At 33.7% G+C, this 21,076-nt stretch overlaps 1 protein-coding gene across 1 annotated transcript; it reads left to right on the top strand.

The window, feature by feature from the left end:
- Window positions 1-68: 68 nt before the first annotated feature.
- On the top strand, window positions 69-5,009 carry LOC134264037 (uncharacterized; the record flags this gene model as incomplete). The annotated part of the gene is made up of 4 exons (XM_062746335.1): window positions 69-176; window positions 388-540; window positions 4,531-4,626; window positions 4,810-5,009. Coding segments are annotated over 4 exons (557 nt in total), but the record flags the coding sequence as incomplete, so codon positions are not given.
- Between the last annotated feature and the right edge of the window lie 16,067 nt (window positions 5,010-21,076).

A 21,076-nucleotide genomic window follows, 5' to 3' on the forward strand; every position in this document is an offset into this window, starting at 1 on the left:
TGGTAAATTTCGAGCACAAAATGGGATCTCGTAAGAATACTATCAAATATATTCTCTTTACACATTAGCTGGCAATTCAGGAAATGATGATCTCAACAAACAACATAAAGAGGAAGATATACCTACAGAACCAGACTGTAAACGTCCGTTGTTGTCACACGCAGAAACCACTGATGGTAATGATTTTATAGTGAAATCTAACAATTGATTTTAATTTGTTTACAAAAATAACATTAGAAATATGTAATAACAGAAATTGACGGTTAAAACATGATTTCATTGTGGATTACACACAGTTAACACTCCAAATTCTTAAGAAAGAAAAAAATGACAGAATGGTTCTTAAATATCAGTTACAAAGAAAAAATGATTGGTATATAATTTTAGATACAAGAGATCTGCAACAAACATTTGACGAATTTGGGCTAAGGAAAAACATATATGAAGTCAAAGATACCGGTGTATTTAGTGAAATTGAGGAGAGAAAAGAAGGTTTTACATATCCTGTTAGAAATACCAAGTTTGAGGAGAAGGAAAAAGGTATTGCAGATATTTGTGCTTTTTATAGGCATTATATATTATACATTTATCTACTGGGTGTGAGTAGGATAGCTCTTTTATCAAACCCGCGACAGGGTACTATTCCCCAAGGGCAAGCCCTGTCGCAGGTTTGATAGAATAGCTATCCCACTCACAACCAGTGGATAAGCGTTTTATCATACTGATGTATAATATGATATATGAAGTTTGAATTTGTTAAGTAAGATAATTCTGCATAGTTTTACTGAAATTCAGGTGACTTCACAATGCTGCTGAAGTAATTATGACGTAAGTTTGAGGAATTATCGCTGGAAATCAAAATTTGCGAGAAGAATTGCATGAAAAATTTTCGAGGGTGGATAGCAAAAATTATACCTCTGTTAAAATGTTTCCTATGTATAGGTTATAGGCCGAAAACTGTCCATCCTGTGAGAAGGAAGAACTGTTGGAGGGCCGTTAGGCCCGACAATAGCTCTATTATCTCACAGAAAGGACAGTTTGAAATACAATGGACTACTTAAAACATTAACCATATTGTGTTCATAATGTACTCTCTAAGAACTTTTTATCATCTATTGTATTAAGTAAGGATTGTCTACTTATTGGACTGTGTCAAGTAAGTTTTTTTTACAAGTAGGAGGTATGATTCTTGAGAGGAGAAGTGATATTCCCTCATGTGTTGTCGGTGCAATATACATTCTAATAGAATTAAGAGATATTTCCTTCAAAGGATGAGGTGACTTGCGGTCCAAGGTAAATTGACAAAAAATTAAATGTCTAAATTTTAATCAATTTTTTGTATGTAACTAATCACCGCTATGTGTACTTTTATAGAATACTATTTTTAATAAAAATAGAAACGTGATTTTAAAGATATAGATCTTTTATTGGGGTAGGGTTATCATGTTTACATACAATTCCCAATGCATTTTAACCCCACCTCACTCTTTGAAGCCCTTAAAATATACGAGCGCAGGTAGGTACAATTTTCTCCTTTGGCTGGTCAGTGTATTTTATAAAAATCTACCTATATGTGAAAGGAGAAAATTGTACCTAACTGCGCTCACATGCTATTTCTCAAAAAATTGTAAAATCTAGTTGGCCTCTCCCATTATAAACAGATCGACGGAACTAGATTTTCTGACGTAAGAATGTATTCATCTGCTAATCGAGGCACAGGCGATACTTTCTAACTGACCAATCAGCTAAATGAAATTCATTACGAGTGAGTACCACAAAAATACTATGGAAACATGTTTGGAATTTTACTGCTTTCCGGTATTTTTTTTTATGCATTTGAGTCACAGATTAGACATGGATCTACATATGTACAATTTCCGAGAACCCAGTAAAATTTATATACAGTTACGAACAATTGATAGAGCATACATGATATATATTAGTTTTAAGTTTTGTAGCGTGTTTGGTGAGCAATTCGCTAGGTCTACACGTATTCCCGAGTATCGGTGAATACAACTTTCATGTGCATTTCTTGTCCTAAAAAACTGTAAATGCTGAAAATGCATGCTTATTATTAAGTGTAAATAGCCTTCACTGGCCATTGAAAAAGTTTGAAATGTAGAAAAGAATAAAAGGTAAATTGACCTAAACCACGTGTCTGTGATAAAATGTAAACGTAGTAAACCAGCATGTTTAGTTGTTCTGTCATCGGATTGGACAATGACTATGTGCAAAATAATAACAATATCCATATAAGGTCTTCTCGGACACGCATATCCCTCTATATTGTACTAAGACCCGCGCCCATTCTCTTGCCATAAAAGAAAATACTCGCACAAACCTGGCCGAATTTAGCTGTGATAAGGTCTAAAAAAATCAAAGATAATGCAGTATTTCTTATAATTAAAATGTGTCTGAACAATTGATATAATTCAAAAGGCGTCATATTTATTCACTCATGTTTGAAAACTACCATCATCGTTAAGTTGTAGATTAAATATAATTTGTCGTGGAAAAAGGGGCCCCAGATAGCAGTTATGTCACATCATCCTTTAAGTTTTTATATTCATTGTGAGTTAGAATAAACATTTCATCATTTATTAGAATAATTTCAAAGTTTCAGTTTCGTTTCTGTGACTTGGAATGTTTTATTTGATTACACTGTGAAATATTTTCGATTCATTGCCTAAAAAAATGTTTATCTGTGTTTATTTGTGTTGTGATTTCTTTATCCAGTAAGTTACTTGTAGCCATCAAATAAATTACAGAAAACTGTCCATTATTTTTAATAATGGACAGATTTCTTAATTTATTGGACAGTTTCGGGTAACTAATTGAAGTGTTTTGGGTCTTGCAAGAAATAGAAAGCACTAAAAGAACAAAAGATGATGTCATACTTATGTTTTAAATAACGTTCAGAGGGAAATATAGTTATCTTTTATAGTTCACGCAGAGCAAAGCTATACCCCGGGGTATAGTTTTTGCTATCCACCCTCGGAAAATTTTCATGCAATTTTTGATGCCAATTTTGATTGGCCCTCGGGGAATAGTTCCCTGTCGCGGGTTTGATAAAAGAGCTATCCCACTCGCAAACAGTGTATTAGCGTATACTATACCCCTGGATATAGTTTTGCTATGCGTAGACTGTCAAGGGTAGTTATTTTACCTTCTGAACATCAGGGACCTATATACTAACGGGATAGGCAACTACCGCAAATCTCGCGATATCTCGTAAGTCGCAGGATTTTGTAAGTCAACTTTAATTAACTATATTTCTAACGCTATCGCATATTTGAGATCAAATCCTTTAATTATCTGTCAAAAAATCATTCAAGATTTGTTTTAATCACGTATTATACTCCTTATCTTAGTAGTAATTTTGTTTTATGCAAAATCAGCACATGCCCCGATCGGCCATATTTCCGAGAAATCGCCGACTTTGGTCTTTGTTTTCTTTTTATTTAAATTATATTTTTATTATCATTTAAGATTTATTAATAAATCAATTCCAATACATAAAAGGAATAAATGATAATAATCAGAAAACACCCTTTTTACTGGGAATAAATGTTAATTGAAAAATTCGTAGTGTCTTGCGGGATGTTTTGGGTATAAAAACATGGCGATGAAGGAGTTGCCTATCCCTTTAGTATATAGGTCCCTGTGAACATTAAGGAAACATTTTAACAGAAGTTCGATAGAGCATGACATAGTAAATGCATTCCGAGTTTGCTATCTCAAAATATAAGATCTAATATTTTTTTCTTCAATGCTCAGTGTACGTGATGGAAAAGTTTGAAGTCTAATTTCTATTCTTAATCTGTATTTAATTACTTTATGAGACTTGTCCATCGATATAATAACAATCTTGCAATTTACGTATCCATATTACATGTTTGTCGATCTGATTGAAGAACAATAATTCTTTGCAAAATTGCATTCATTTTATTCTATTTTTTTAAACCTCAAACAATATAAACAATTTGCAACATTTTTACCTATACAAGCACTACAGGTACAGAAGGGGAATAAAACAAATTTTAATGTAGTTTAATTCACATTTACACAATTAAAATTTGTTGCAGCTTATTGCAGCAAAGCACACTTTTTCCTACACAGCACTGTATAAAAATTTATCAATTTTGTACAGAGAAATAACTGCCCTTAAGGACTTCTTGCTAAAATTTTATGCAAAACTCGTCTCTCTAAGGATGTACAACAAATCCCCAATTATATAACAATTATGAAGTTAAACGCTACGCCTCCTTCACGGTTCGATACGTATTGTAAAATCTGTAGTCGGTTCAGTTAGATTCAATAAATTTTAAAGGAAGGGAACACATTCAATTGTTGTTTATGCTTTCTTTCACTTAAAATTTCACAGTGCGTCAAAACAATAAGTTTGGAGCGCTTATGAGGAACAGTCTATAAAAATGCATTCTTAAAAAGATGAATTCAAAATTTTCCAAAATAAATAATATCAAAATAAATGAATATTTTATTTTCTTTACACATTAGCTGCCCATTCAGGATATGGTGAGATCAACAAACAACATAAAGAAGAAAATATGCCTACAGGACCAGATTGTAAACTTCCGTTGTCGTCACACGCAGAAACAACTGATGGTAATGATTCTATAAAGAAATCTAACAGTTGATTTTAATATATTTAAATAAATTACATTAGAAATATCTAATAATAGAAATTGACGGTTAAAAATATAATTTCATTGCGGAGTGCATACAGTCAACATTCCAAATTCTTTTGAAATTAAAAAATGAGAAATAATAATTGGCATATAATTTTAGATACAAAGTATCTGCAAGAAAAATTTGACGAACTTGAGCTAAAGGAAAAAGTATATGAAGTCACAGATACTGATGTCCATAGTGAAATTGAGGAGATAGAACAAGGTACAGATCCTGAAATGTTAGATACAATGTTAGAAGACAGAATTCCAGGTATTGCAGATATTTGTGCTCTTTATGGACATTACTATATACTGTAAATCACTTTTTATTCGCGAGAACTTTATTTCCGCGTAATTACGCGAGACGATGTGCTCGCGAAAATTTAATTCTCGCGTATATAAAGATTCCTTAAAATAATATAGAGCAATAACCACAATTCGTGAAAATTTTGTCTCGCTAATCAAGAGTCAATGACTATCTCTCGAAAATAAGGTGTCGTAAAAATTAAGTGATTTACAGTAGCATGATATCGTAAATGCATTCTGAGTTTGTAATCTTAAAATATAAGAACTTGCTTTTTTTATCCAATGCTCATTCTACGTAATAGTAAAGTTTCAAGTCCCAATTCTATTCTTAATATGTATTCAATTACCGAATAAGACTTGTCCATGGATATAATAACAACCGTGAAATCTGCGTTTCCAAATAACATGTATTTAGATCTGACTGAAGAAAATTGACTCTGTATGAAAGTACGTGTATGCATGTTATTCTATTTTTAGGTCACCTGAGTAAACTCAGGTGACCTATTGCTATCTGTTTTCGTCCGTCGTCGTGCGTCGTGCGTCGTGCGTTAACATTTGAACATTTTCAGCTTCTTCTCTGCAACCACTGAACCAATTTCAACCAAATTTGGCATAAAGCATTAATGGGTGAAGGGGAACAAAAATTGTGAATTCCATGATCCCTGCCCCCCCTGGGGCCTGTGGGTTGGGGCCAAAACCACTAAAATTAGTGCAATCTTTAAAAATCTTCTTCTTCACTCCTGGACATCAAGCAGTCAAACTGTTTGCATGATTGTAATCAGCAATAAGTTCCCCAGCAATAAGTTCTCTACCAAAATTGGGAAATTCATGGCCCTGGGGTCAGGGGTTCTAGTGCTAGGGCGGGGCTAAATAAGTAGGTAGTGAAGATGCATTATTTCTTTGAAAATCTTCTCTGCTCCTGGGTATTAAATAAACCAAAAAAGTATATAGTAAAGATGAGCAAGAGTGCCTCTACCAAAATTGTGAATTTTATGGTCCCAGGGTCAGGGGTTCTAGTGTTAGGGCGGGGCTCTATTGATTTTATAGTGAAAATACATTAATTCTTTGAAAATCTTCTTCTCTGCTCCTGGGTATTAAATAAACTAAATAAGTACATAGTTATGATAAGCAAGAGTGCCTCTACCAAAATTGTGAATTTTATGGCCCCAGGGTCAGGGGTTCTGCTGTCAGGGCGGGGCTCTATTGATTATATGGTGAAAATACATGAATTCTTTGAAAATCTTCTCCTCTGCTCCTGGGTATTAAATAAACTAACTAAGTACATATTTATGATGAGCAAGAGTGCCTCTACCAAAATTGTGAATTTTATGGCCCCAGGGTCAGGGGTTCTGGTGTTAGAGCGGGGCTCTATTGATTATATAGTGAAAATACATGAATTCTTTAAAAATCTTCTTCTCTGCTCCTAGGTATTAAATAAACTTACTAGTAAGTGCATAGTTATGATGAGCAAGAGTGCCTCTACCAAAATTGTGAATTTTATAGCCCCAGGGTCAGGGATTCTGCTGTCAGGGCAGGGATCTATTGATTATATAGTGAAAATGCATGAATTCTTTGAAAATCATCTTTTTTCTGCTCCTGGGTATTAAATAAACTAACTAAGTGCATAGTTATGATGAACAAGAGTGCCTCTACCAAAATTGTGAGTTTTATGGCCCCAGGGACAGGGGTTCTGGTGTTAGGACGGGGCTCTATAGATTATAGAGTGAAAATACCTGCATTCTTTGAAAATCTCCTCCTCTGCTCCTAGGAAATAAATAAACTAAGTACATAGTTATGATAAGCAAGAGTGCCTCTACCAAAATTATGAATTTTATGGCCCCAGGGTCAGGGGTTCTGCTGTCAGGGCGGGGCTCTATTGATTATATAGTGAAAATACATGAATTCTTTGAAAATCTTCTCCTCTGCTCCTGGGTATTAAATAAACTAACTAAGTACATATTTATGATGAGCAAGAGTGCCTCTACCAAAATTGTGAATTTTATGGCCCCAGGGTCAGGGGTTCTGGTGTTAGGGCGGGGCTCTATTGATTATATAGTTATATAGTGAAAATACATTAAGTTTGTAAAAATCTTCTTCTCTGCTCCTAGGTATTAAATAAACTTACTAGTAAGTGCATAGTAATGATGAGCAAGAGTGCCTCTACCAAAATTGTGAATTTTATAGCCCCAGGGTCAGGGATTCTGCTGTCAGGGCAGGGATCTATTGATTATATAGTGAAAATGCATGAATTCTTTGAAAATCTTCTTCTCTGCTCCTGGGTATTAAATAAACCAAGTAAGTACATAGTTATGATGAACAAGAGTGCCTCTACCAAAATTGTGAGTTTTATGGCCCCAGGGACAGGGGTTCTGGTGTTAGGACGGGGCTCTATAGATTATAGAGTGAAAATACCTGAAGTCTTTGAAAATCTTCTCCTCTGCTCCTAGGAAATAAATAAACTAAGTACATAGTTATGATGAGCAAGAGTGCTTCTACCAAAATAATGAATTTCATGGCCACAGGGACAGGGGTTCTGGTGTTAGGGTGGGACTGTATTCATTATATTAGTGAAAATACATGAATTCTTTGAAAATCTTCTCCTCTGCTCCTAGGAAATAAATAAACTAACTAAGTATATAGTTATGATGAGCAAGAGTGCCTCTACCAAAATTGTGAATTTTATGGTCCCAGGGTCAGGGGTTCTGGTGTTAGGGCGGGGCTCTATTGATTATATAGTGAAAATACATTAAATCTTTGAAAATTTTCTTCTCTGCTCCAGGGTATTAAGCAGATGAACTACCAATATAGTTCTGACGGACAAGGGCCCATATCTTCCACAATTGTGAATTTCAAGGCCCCAGGGTCAGGGGTACCATAGAGGGGGGGGGGGGTTGTACTTACATACTGAAAATGAATGAATGGTTTGAAATCTGCTCCTTGGTATTAATCAAATATCAAGGCCTAAGGGTCAGGGGTTCATGTATGGTAGGGGCACTACTGATTATTGCTGAATATTACTGATTAGTTGAAATGCATTTTGTGTTCCCTTACCCTGCGTAAGGGTATTAAGTAAACAAACTAAGCATCTGCTAAGTGTATTGTTATGATGATCAATGGTGCCTCTTTCAAACTTGTGCAGGCTATAGCATCTGGCTTAAAACATGAATCAAATTCAATCACTTGAAAGTTGTTTCATAATGCTCAGGTGACCTATAAGGCCCATGGGCCTCTTGTTTAACCTTAAAGAATATGAGCAATTTGTAAATTATTAACCTATACAATCACTACAGGTACAGAAGGAATTAGAACGATGTATTTAAATTCTAAGGAATTTAATATTTAATTTAAATCCGTTGCAGCTTCTTGCAGCACGGCATACCGTAATTGAGTAAAATATGCTGATTGAGTTACCCTTGTCTTCAAAAACATATTACTTTTATGATTTTTAGTTCTGCTTGGTTGTGCTAAATCATGGAATGCGGCAATATTATTTTTTAAAGTGTTTCTTACATCAACAATGGACAAACTATAAAAACGTGGCAAAATGTGAATTTGTCTTAATATTCCCTGGTTTGAAAAGTCAGCGGTTATTCGACTTGTGCTTTCTCACAAAAAGTACCAAATGTATTAAATTTTTATGGGTGGTTTGGTGAAATTCGAACACGAAAATGAGTTTTCTTAAAAATAGTTATTTCTTCTGCATTCTAGTACTACGGTCTTCACGGAAGACCTGGTGATTCTACTTTTTCTTACATGTATATTTATTTGTCCGCAATATTTTGTGCAGGCGATTTTTCGAAAGCTATTCACTGGTTTAAAGAGAATCTTTCAGGAAGTATGCGTCATTATAGATGTCTGATCTTACTTCATCAAAAGGAATAATAGAAAAACTAACCTTTGCTTCCAAGTTATTGAATTTCTTTTTTTTATTTTAAAATTGATTATTGTGAAGCATTTCTTAATGATATGAAATACTAACTGGATATGATACATGATGCTACCGGAAGCGAATTATAAAAGTAGATTTTTTCAACTTAATAGGTTTTCCATATTTTTCTTTGATATTAAAGAGTTTATAGGGAACCCTCTTGGAATGTCTTATATCTAATTTATTTTAAAATTGATCAATCCAGACTCTGGATATTCGCATTTCTTAATTTGAAGCGAGACCAAAATGGCGGCTGTCTCCAATAACCAGATGGTAGTTTATGGGTTCAACTGAGCGTTTGGTTGAACAAAAGTTACATGTATGTACCATAAGGATCATTGAATTCTGAAGGAGTTCTTGGAGAATTGTATCGTCGCAATCACGTTGCAACACTGATCTGAATTCAGTATTTAGCTTAAGTATTCCAGTTTAATTCGAGGTTTCCTCCGACCTCTCCTAAAATGGTTTTGTCTATTTCTCAAAGTTGAATACAACTTGACTGAGTGGAAATAAGATAGTGTTCTTGACATTAGTAACCACCGATATGCGATTGGTGTTTTTACTCGACATTCATACATGTTGTAAACCTAGATTTCTTGAATGCAGATACATTTGTGCAACCATCTTTTTTAAAGTACAGCTTTTTTCATGTTTCACTTTCATGATTCTCCACCCATATACACAATTTTTTACTAATGTGTATCGGGAAATAAAAAAAAATACTCTTTTCCTCTCGCTAGATCGTGGGTTTGCTGAGGTCACAATATAATTTGACGTAGAAATCTTTCAACTTTTACAATAGCAAAGCGGTATGCATTAAAAAATTAAAACTCGCAAAACAGTTTGTTTGTTCTGTAAAATTTTTTATTAATTTTACATAGGCCTATTTATGAATTTAAAAGAAAAGGATGGATCAAGGATAAACAGGATAAAATTGAAAAGTTTTCTTAAATATCTGAAAATGCAAGGTTAATTTTTTTTCTATTGAAACGTAGAAGGATATGGAGATAACGAACAGTATTCAATCTCAACGTCCATTAAACATTATTCAAAATAAGAGCAGAGCAAACACGGACCTCCGAAACATCAGAGGTGGGATCAGGTGCCATGTAGGAGTGAGCATCCCCTGCCGACCGGTCACACCCGCCGTGTGCTCGTTGTCATGATCAGGAAATAACGGAAAAAATCCGTCGTCAATTTAGTGTATAAATAATGGACTAACAATTGGTATGAAAAACGTCAGTCAGCATTTGACTCAATGATAAATTGTATTTGTTGACAAGGTCATTGTATCGACTATAGAACTTACGAAATGATGATTTTGAACGAGACTATTGGTATTCTTGTTTCATCAACTTGCTTGTCAATAATTTACCTCGCTTAAGAAATTGTTCATACGTAGAGCACGCTCTTGCGTATCAAATCAACTGAGATATATATACTCCGTATGCAGGTGATGAAGGTATATTGCTGTTTAAGTAAGGGAAGTTAACGATAGAAAAGTTAAATTCATCACGTTTATCATATACACTGTAGCTTGGTTGTTAGATTACCATTAGTGTCTTTTTCAAGTAAAATATCCAAGAAGTAGTAATTTAGAACTCTTTGCATATAAAATCGACATTTAATTAATTATGGAGGAATATAAAGTTCAAGTACGTCAACTCATTTAAAAAAATAAAATCACAATCGACAAACCGTCAAACATTTTTTGCAAAGAAATATCAGAAGTTGAGTCTTACAAAGGAATATCGAAAATTTGAAGAAACTATGTTGTTAATGGAAAAAAATACAAACATAAAGACAGACTATGCCCTCGAACCTGCAAAACTTTGGTAGGCAGGGAGGTGGCGATTGGTTAATTTAAATTGCTTGTGTAGGAATTGGAAGAGTGAGTTTTTTTCAACAAACTCTTAACATCTCTATTCTTGTACTACTTAGAAATATGGATTGAGATCTGTTCTCTGTATAGGATGTCATAAGTACAGCAAACGAATTTTGTTCCCAATAGAATACATCACAGCACACAAGGAAACAACTCTTTGTTTTGAAGTAACTTATTTCACATGTTGCAATTCACTTCACCCAAAACATGTTATAAAAATTACGAGATAAATATATGTACGTCGTACATTGTTTTGTTATTATAACGCACACCCTGTAAACTTCGCCTTTGACCTACAGATGGAGTGTGTGATGGTGTGTGTGAGTGAATGAGGGTGTGTGTGAAAGAGAGAGGAGAGGGGTCGGGGCAAGAGTTTAAAATCTGACTGTTAAATTTTATTATAGATACATGTAACAATAATTCATATTAAATGCATATATTTTCAAAACTGATTAGATGATTCCTTCTTGTATATATGTACACGTCATTTTGTCGATTTTTAACGCACTGTTTGTGCTTACTGAGAAGATAACCCACTTTTCATTGAATTTGGGCCAAGCCTTGTGTAAATTATAGCAAAATTAACATAAACAATATCAATTAATTATCTATTATATTTATTTTATCCTTCTGAAAAGAACTTTCATTTGATATCAAGAACTCTGACCTTTTGACCTTAAAATTTGACCTACTTTTAAAAATTTTTAACCTTGGCCTTAACTTTTGAACGGTTAGGACTAGGGCTTCCATACTTCACATTCGTATTTGTTTGGCAAGATTGTTTATCAGATACCAATAACCTTGACCTATTGAGATTGACCTTGGAGACTTCTCTACATATGAAAAATTTTAACAACAGCAAGAACGGTTATGGTTAGGCCTTCCACATTAAACATATGTATTCTTTGTGCAAAGACCTTTTCTTGGATACCAAAAACCTTGACCTTTTGACCTTGACCTTAGAGAATTTTGGACTTATGAAAAAAATAACCTTGGCAATAACTTCTGAACGGATATGGCTGAGGCTTCCATATATCAGAAATGTATTTTTTGTTGTATGACCGTATATTTTATACCACTAACCTTAACCTTTAGACCTTGGAGATTTCCGTGCTTAAGAAAAACTTTATTTTTTGCAATAATATTTGAACGGTTATATGTGTATTCTTTTTGGCAAGACCTTTTATTGGATATCAATAACCTTAACCTGTTGACTTTGACCCTATAGTTTTCCGGACTTTTGGGAAAAAAAAGAACATTAACCTTTGCAATATTTTTCGAACAGTAAGGACTAGGGCTTTCGTTTTTCATTTATGTAATCCATTTGACAATACCTTTCATTGAATTCAAATATCCTTGACCCTCTGACCATGATCTTGAAAACTGACTTACTTTAATTTATAATCTATTTAACCTTGGTCATATTTTATAATGATTTAGGCTACGAACAGTTGAAACTTATGGTCGTTATTGAAATGCACTCTCACATACTGTTAAAATAATTATTTCAAAAGTGGTTGTATTTCAATAGTAGTTATCACCTATGTTTGTTATGTAAATGCACTCTTAACCACTTTTAATTGAGAAATAAGGTATCATTATTTGAGTTATATTGAGATGTAAAACGGGTTGGTCACGTGATCAAATCCCATAAAGCCCTTTCGGGCTTTATGGAAGATTTGATCATATGCCAATCCGTTTTACATCTCAATAAAAGTCAAAAAATGATACCTTATTACTTATAGTTACATTTGTGACTTTTCATACTTTATATTTGCCTGATTGTTACTTTTAACGTGTGAAATGCGTTAATTTTTCAAACCCAACGGCATGTATGTAATCCACTAAACGCGCGTCGACCCTTTATGACGTCACAGAGAAATTACTTGGAACGTTTATCCAAACGCACATATATGACCTCTTGACCCCAAACCTGAATTTACACAGTTATAAAAACGCTTGCCTTCAGTAGTGTTATGTAAAGGAAAACATTTGCAAATGTAAATATTATAATTACATGTATTTCAATAGTGGTTGTATTTCAATAGTGATTACTAACTATGTTTGTTATTGAAATCCACTTTCAACCACTATTGATATAATTATTTCAATAGTGGTCATTATTTCAAAAGTGGTTGCAACATAGGGCTTTCATTCTTCACTTATGTATTATTTGTGGTAAGGCCAAAAAAAGTGTGTTACCGGTAACCCGACCGACCCTAATTTTACGCACCGACCCTAACACTTTTTATTGCAAATCCGGATTAAGTACCGTTATTTGTTCAAAAGCTATAGTATTCAAAACGCGCGCAGTTTAAAAGGAACATGTAATGAATTAATAAAAACGTCTTTTCAAGCGTTGAAAGATTATATATGCGTAGATACATGTATAAGCACTTCTCCCATTATATCGTTCCCTCCTTTGCCCTATAATGACGACTTTTGACGCCTAGCCCCCAACCCTTAAAAGAGAGACACCGACATCTTACGAACGAACGTAACCAAAAACGGGGATCAGTCATTGTAGTCTATTGTTTTCACGGTTGGACTATTGAATTCTTCAGTTTTATTGGGATTTCGATAGATAAAATCCCCACAAGATACCTCAGAGCCACGTCTTGTCGTAGTCGCTACCGTGACGCTACAATACATTTCAATGGACATTTAAACGAGCAAAGGGGTTCGAAAAGGGAAATATAAGGATCATTTAAAAAATGTCATTCCGTGGCATGAAATGAAAAATAATACTATGTGCGGATCTACTTAGGGTCGTAGTATGTTGGGGGGGGGGGGGGGGTACTTTACGAAGGGCGGTCGGGACATTAAAGGGCGACTTCGATTCGTACCCGAGTACGTACTCGAGTTACTTGAGTTTCAATCGAAGCACCATAGTAACTACTCAAAATACGTCATATGACCTTATGAACTCTACCCAAGCTAACCCAGCCATCCAGTATGTTTTGAACATATTTTATTGTTTTGATGTTATAACAAAAGGATTGGACACAAGTTCTTAAAAACTTAGAACGACATCCAGTAGGATTACTTGAGTTTCGATATGGTGGCGTCGAAAGAAAACCCCGAACGTAGGAATTATTTTTAACTAAATATTATGTTTAGCATCGCTTATCCTTAAAAGCAAACTTCGAAACGCACTTTCTACATGAACGCTTTATAATTTATGTGAATATATGTTTATTTGTTTAGATTTTTCAGGCTTACTGCCCGATATCAGCAGAGACATAAATTCAAATTCGAAACCAAAAAAGTTCAGAGCTGAAAAAGAAAAACATTTCAACTGCAGCAAAAGCTATAAAAACTAGAGCCGAGCTCGTTGCAAAGCAACGAGTAGGTCTTCCGTCGGAGCTAAGGACAGAGAGAAATGACCTTGAGTCAAGGTCATGCCACGTTCTAATGATAAAGCAATCTTTTAAGGGTAGATATCATCTTATTATGTTTTACTATTAAAAAAGTGATAGTAAAGGAATGTTTGCGACCTTGACCTTGTCAAAATGACCTTGGGTTACACCATGACACAAGATGGTGATAAGCATACCCCATTTGTGTGCTACTGTATTGACAAATTCACATATGTTTTTTTTTTCAAACATTGAATCCAGTCAAAATATCTTACCCTAAATGACCTTGATTTAAGGCCATAACATACTCTCCATGATTTAAGCCATACCTTTTTTTAGATAGGCCTTGTCACAGCTAATATACATGTGTAAAAAGTTATGGTCAATTTTAAGCAATGTTTAAATTTTGGAAAAGCCGGATAAACTTCAAGGTCAGAGTTCATGATATACTAGTATTTGATATGATTTTATCACAGGTTACATACATGACATTGTGATGTTTGTGTAATATGAAAGCCCTATCTCTCCTCATTAAAAAAGTTATGATCAAGCCTCAAGGTCAAGTTGTCAAAAGTCAGTGTTTTTAGAAAAGAGTTGTCATAAGTAATTCATAGGGATAAAATAAAAGCCCTATCTCTTCTTAGTCAAAAGGTATGAGTATTGTTAATGTTTTTGAAAAGCAGGTCGAACTTCAAGGTCAAAGGGTAAAAAATTAGTGAATTTTAAAAGGTGTTGTCACAGTTAATACATTTTTATAAAATGGAACCTTTCAAAAGTTATGGTCAATTTAAAGTAATGTTTTTTTAAGTAGGTCAAGCTCCAAGATCAAGGTCACAGGGTCAAAAATCACAGTATATTTGAAAGTCAGATGTCACAAATAATGCACATGTGAAATATCAAAGTCCTATTTCAACTCATTCAATAGTTATTATCAAGTTTAAAGTTCTCTTGACAGATGGACAGACTGGCTGATGAATAAGGTTTAATGTTCCCTAAAAAATAAATACATGTATTTTGAACATAATAAATTGAGAATTACGAATAATAATAAAAAAAAATAGAATATATTAGAAGATAAATCAGGTTTCCTACATGAGATTTAATTCCTTAAAGACTTATTAATACAAATTATTCAAGAACATGCAATACATGTTCTTGGAGGTTCAATGTGCGGAGACCGGTCATTTCGATGAGGAGTCTCGTTACGGGGTTGGTGGTGCCATAGAAGGATTTAATTCACCTGATTCCACCTCTGTTTTTTTTAAAGTCTGTCTTTGCGCTGCTAGTGATTTATATAGTTTAAACAAAATTTAATTTTATGAAAAGAATTATTTTTAATGTTTATTTTTGACATATGCTTAAGTTATTAACCTATCAATTTGAGTTTAAATAGTAAAAAGGAATTTGTCACTAAGATTTATCAAAGGAATTAGTGTCAATCCTCTACATCAAAGAGCGTCTGACTTGTATGTATGATATAAATTGCGTAAATGTGCTAATTGAAATTTGAGTGAATCCCGTATGTTGTGTGAGAGAGTTTTTAGATCCGCCGTGGACTATCCCGGACGTGAACATTAGATGTACAGGACATTCCGTCATCAAGAAAATATAGTTTTACTCTGGACTATTCCGAGTTACCAAAACGTTTGTGTGTGTGTCGGTGTGTGAGCTTTACAACCTGTCTTTGTTTTCTGTGACTTGATTTGATTTATATTTCAAAAAACAAACTTTAACTTTTTATTGCTTGACTTTCGTTTAATAAATTGTCATCACAAGTTCACTTGTGTTAATTCAACCAAATATATTCTATTAAAATAATGATTCTGTCTTCTTTGTTAACTTTAAATTGCTTGAAATATAGTGTAAAAATCCAGAATGAAAAAAATGAATGTTAGAAATGAAATTATTAAGTGTCGGAAAAGCATTGCAAAATTCCGGAAATCAAATGCAGTAAAAACTGTACCCCCCCCCCCCTTACCCAAAGAAACTAATACATGTATACACTTCGATGCTCGAATGAACACTTTAATCGGCACAAATTTTAGAAATTAAAACGTTTATATATAGGAGAGTTTAGTGACGCATACAAATCTTTTTTTTCATTTATTTGACGACCTGTGAATAAAAAAAAGTCGCGTATGATTATTGGTTAACATTATAATAGGTTATGGATTAATCATGGATTTCAACACCAGTCCTGACCTGTACGTACTTGAACAAACTAACCAACTGACATTCTCGACTCTGAAGAAAACGTATCATTTGAGGGAAAGGGGGTTACGTATCGCGATGAGAGGAAATTTAATTATCTCTTTTTGTCCAATAAACACGAAAGAATGGCTTGGAATATTTGTATGCAACTACATGGCTTTCTCAGAAACAATTTTGAATTTGTTAAAAAAAAATTCTAATTATTCATTTTTTTCTCTCGTATTCTGAAAGCTCGGAATGTATTATTATATTTGGGGGCTTCTTCCGTGTAAAACAGCATGTATTTAGTTACCATCATGTACCCGTAAAATCGTGTCATAGTGATATTCTTTTTTATTCGAAGAAATAAAAGGAATACATTCGGTACAATGCAATTGTAAGTTATGTATCAATTCATGCAAATCTCAAAGTTGCTTCATTTACGATTTTCATAAGAATTGGAAACGTCACTTCCACTTACAATTTACTGTGCAATGTTTATAGGTATTTGCTAATTTAAACAACATCACAATTTTTTTCTGATATAAAGCAATTAGAATAACTTGATATAGGTTCGTATACATGTAACGATTGCAATTACTTCAAAGTGGAGGGGGAGACAGGGCCTAAAAAATCCTCGTTCTACATGCGTACCTTTCCAATAATAGAATCATCCGAACAAATCAAAAACAAGTTGCAGTATTGATATCCCCTTTTTTTTAAATAACGAGACTGTAATGGACTTCACAAGGGTAGAATTGAACATTAATTTATCATGTTTTTGGTACATGTGCAATTCAAATCACTATCAAAATTGGCAGAGTTATCGATAGGTCGTCCTGTGTCACCCTTCAGTGTAACCGATGAACTTGTCCATAGATACCTCAGCAGATGAGAAAAGCGCGTGTAAACGCAGCCCCTTCTATTCATTCGTCAAAGAATAGAATCCGACATTCAACACTTTTAAATCATGTTCAAGAAAACCTTAAAATTTGTGTATAGAAATATTCTTACGATTAGCGCAAATGACATGTTTTCTTGATCTTAAAATCTAGGAGTCGAGTAAAAGTAAACATCAAAGAGCGGTAATGTTGACCTCACGAATGTATACAGTTCAATGCGCGATCGATAAACGGGTTTCATATAACCATGTGGTAACTGTACACACAAAACACGCACACTATACACACGAAACTTTCAGGGTCCGAGGAAAATTCACGATGCATGAATTGAATGACAGTGAATTATCTTAAGCTTGAATTTTTTTTAAATAAATAATGCTTCATTGAATATTAATACTTAAAAATATTGTTCCTCTCTCCCGTCTTGTTCTTTACACTAATCACAGGGAGAAAGTTGTCTCTGAATGATCTGTATGACACCCAGCTAGAGAATACGTTAAAAATCTTATTTCAACAAAGTTTAACATTCAATTTAGCTAGGTATAATTATATTATTCTTATCCAGTTAATTTCAGTCATACGTGTTATACGCGTACGCATATAGAATTCTTCTTCACTTGCCGTATAAAATCACTTACCTGTACACGGACTATAAAGTTTTCTGCTCATCTAATAAAACATGACTAGAACAAAATAACGTTTTCATGAGATCAATAAGATGCTAAAGAATCCATTTCAAATCGATAACCATATCGAAATATTTACCGTTTTTGAGTTATAAAGCAAAAATTTTCGAGCGCCCGTGGCCCCTAATTTGAGGGGCCAGCCCCTTTTTAATGATGTCAAATGATAGATCTTAAAATTATGCACAATATTTGTGAAACATGTCTTAACAAATTATTTTTTAGTTTAAAAGATACATAAGGAAATAGATGTAAATTTTTGCGCTTTTAGGCATTTTTATTTTTTACCCCTATCTAGCACCGTTTTGAGCGCAGAAATCGAAAAAGAAAAACCGATGTGCACAACTTCAATTCTTCTAGTATTTAAATGCAGTAGACATTCTGCTCCAGCTTTTGTCGTTTCTGAGCCTTTGTCTGGAAACAAACAGCACCAAATTTTCATTTAAAGGGAAATAACTCAAAAGCGGAAGGGAATTTTTGAAATGTATGAAAACATCTAAATTGAGTTTTGTAACGTTCAAAAACTCTGAAAATTTGAGCGAAATCCGTTAAGAAATGAGCGAGTTATGAGGTCTCAAAGTTGGCGTCTAGGAAAAAAAAAAGAATAATAGGAATAATCTTAACCATCGGAATCAGTAGAAGGTCTTCCGCCTGAGCGGAAGACCTTAAAAATTAACTCAACAGATGATGTCAAAATGGACCTATTCGACCGCCTTTTAAAATTTTTAGAGGAAATTTATTTTATTTTCGCTACCCTTCAAACTCATATGAGTTCGCTTGAAAACCATCTGTTTGTGTAAACATCCGGTCATGTGAAGTCAACCAAGAGTTAATACTCGGGTATGAATCGAAGTCGCCCAAAGAGTTATTGTCTAAAATTAAATTGCAACCCCCCCCCAAAAAATTAAAAGAAATTCTTGATCAAAATACTTTATGTTGCGAAAAATAAAGTTAATATGGCTTTATTACACAGGTATTATAGCCATTTCAAAAATCAAGGGGGAAGTACTCTCGAAATTTGTCAGTTGATAAAACTTCTTCTTACAAACATGTCTTAAAAATCTTCATATAATTCTCACAGGTGCTAGTGGACTGCCCCCCCCCCCTCCCCCCTAAACATCCCAGACCCAAAGCTATTTTTTAATTTTACTGAAAAAGCTCAAAGGCTTCTCGAGATATTGCTTAAAAAAGTGTAACAGACGGACAGAATTGTAAGACGAACGGGCAGACCGATATTAATATCCCCAACTTTCGGGGGGGGGGGGGGGGGGGATGGAGTCGGAGCGAATTGAATTGTGTTTTTGACATAATTTAAGATATATGAGGGCAAGTTCCATATTAGCATTTTATCATAGGACCTATGCCCCCCCCCCCCCCTCCTCCAACTCCTGGAATATATATAAATCCTTGTCCAGAGAAATTTCTTTGCTTTCTTTCATTAAAAACATTTACAGTTTACAACATACAAAATCTAAACCTGCAGTTAAAAGTCAGAGGTGATTTAAAAAATGAAAAATGAATTCTATGTACTTTTTTGGATTTTTCATATAAAATACATTGTAAATATGTACATGCACTAGACGGTTAATTTATGAAAATAAAAGACATATATTCATGAATATCTTGGGACCCAGTATGTATATCGGGAGTGGGGAGGGGGTGGGAAGTTGTTTGGTCTACAGGCACTTGTAATAAGCATAATTATGTGTGCACATACCTTTGAAGGATGCCATGACTATAACGTTTTCATATTATTCACACTTTTAAAAGTCCGTATTTAGTATTGTTGATATTCTGGAATTAATCTTTTTTTGTTTTACAACAGGATGGTGAATATATTTTTTCCTTACAAATGAAGCAAATTACAATTTCGGTTATAGTTTTTGTAGGTCAAAAGTATAACGTGTATTTTCTAATTTTATATTTTGACGAATAATGCATGGTTAACAAACAACGACATAGTGGAGCATAACTTTAAGACAAAATCAAAGTACTGGAAGTACTGGGAAGCGCTAAGCATGGTTCAACTAAACCCGCCTCTTGATCGCCTTGACTGCTACGTTAAATAAAACCAAGTGTAAGGTTTGTTACTTTAATTAAGTCTAAAAAATAAAAAAAAAGTTAACAAAGTGTTGCATTTTGGATCCAGGTTTCTGCGATAAAATTGAATTTATATCAATATTACAGTCCGATTTTTTTCTTCTGACTTACCTCATTTCAGATTAGGTTTAAAACTCTGCATTAGCTGGAAAGTTTTCTTTGTTGTTGTTTTCTATTTTTTTTTGGGGGGGGGTGAAAAATTTTGAATACAAAAAAAATTTTGCTGATATCCTTCTCTTGAATGTAAAGTAGAGAACACAAAACCTTTGATTGGAATTTTGAACAATGTATAATTCTACTCTCTCTAAGAATATGAAGAATATTTTGTACTAAAATTCAAAATTGGCTGTCGGCGACTTTATTTCTCATCATCAGCCGCAGGGGTGATCTGTCTATGTGTTTGAAAGTGTACAGGGGGAAATGAGTTATCATTTTTTATTTGTTCCATCTTTAATGATAAAATATAATAGGATTATGAATAAACGATTTTTAAAATGGCATTAAATTTTGTTTGAACTGTTTTTAGCATATTTAATATTTAATCCTCTTCATAAATATTTATAAAGTTAAAATTTATATAAAAAAGGTTTTACAAAATAAAAATTCCTAGAATTGACCTTGTAATATATACACACAATCATTATAAGACTTTGTTTCTGGGTATATAAATAATGAATTGACCTTTAAGTTTTGTTTTGAATATGCTGACATCTAAGAAGGATCTGCATTTCTTTTAGATATTCCTCTTCACATTTATTGTGTAAAGTTGAATCCCAATGGTGCAGCATGTTGTGATCATAATGTAACAAAAATACCTGAAGACTCTTAAGAACTTGTGGACCCCTCTCCACAGATTCAACCCCTCATGGCTTGTTGGAATTTTTTTAAACAAATTATATTTATTACACTTATTGATCATGTGTACAATATGAAGGGGGATTCCTGTCCACAAGTACCCGTAATCATTCATTCATTCAATCATTCATACATTTTATTTTTTACCGAAATTAAAAAAAAAAAGCTTGGCCATTC

This window comes from Saccostrea cucullata, unplaced genomic scaffold (assembly GCF_032062105.1).
Source record: "Saccostrea cucullata isolate Sc308-1 unplaced genomic scaffold, CSIRO_AGI_Scuc_v1 ctg11779, whole genome shotgun sequence".
Taxonomy (NCBI): domain Eukaryota; kingdom Metazoa; phylum Mollusca; class Bivalvia; order Ostreida; family Ostreidae; genus Saccostrea; species Saccostrea cuccullata.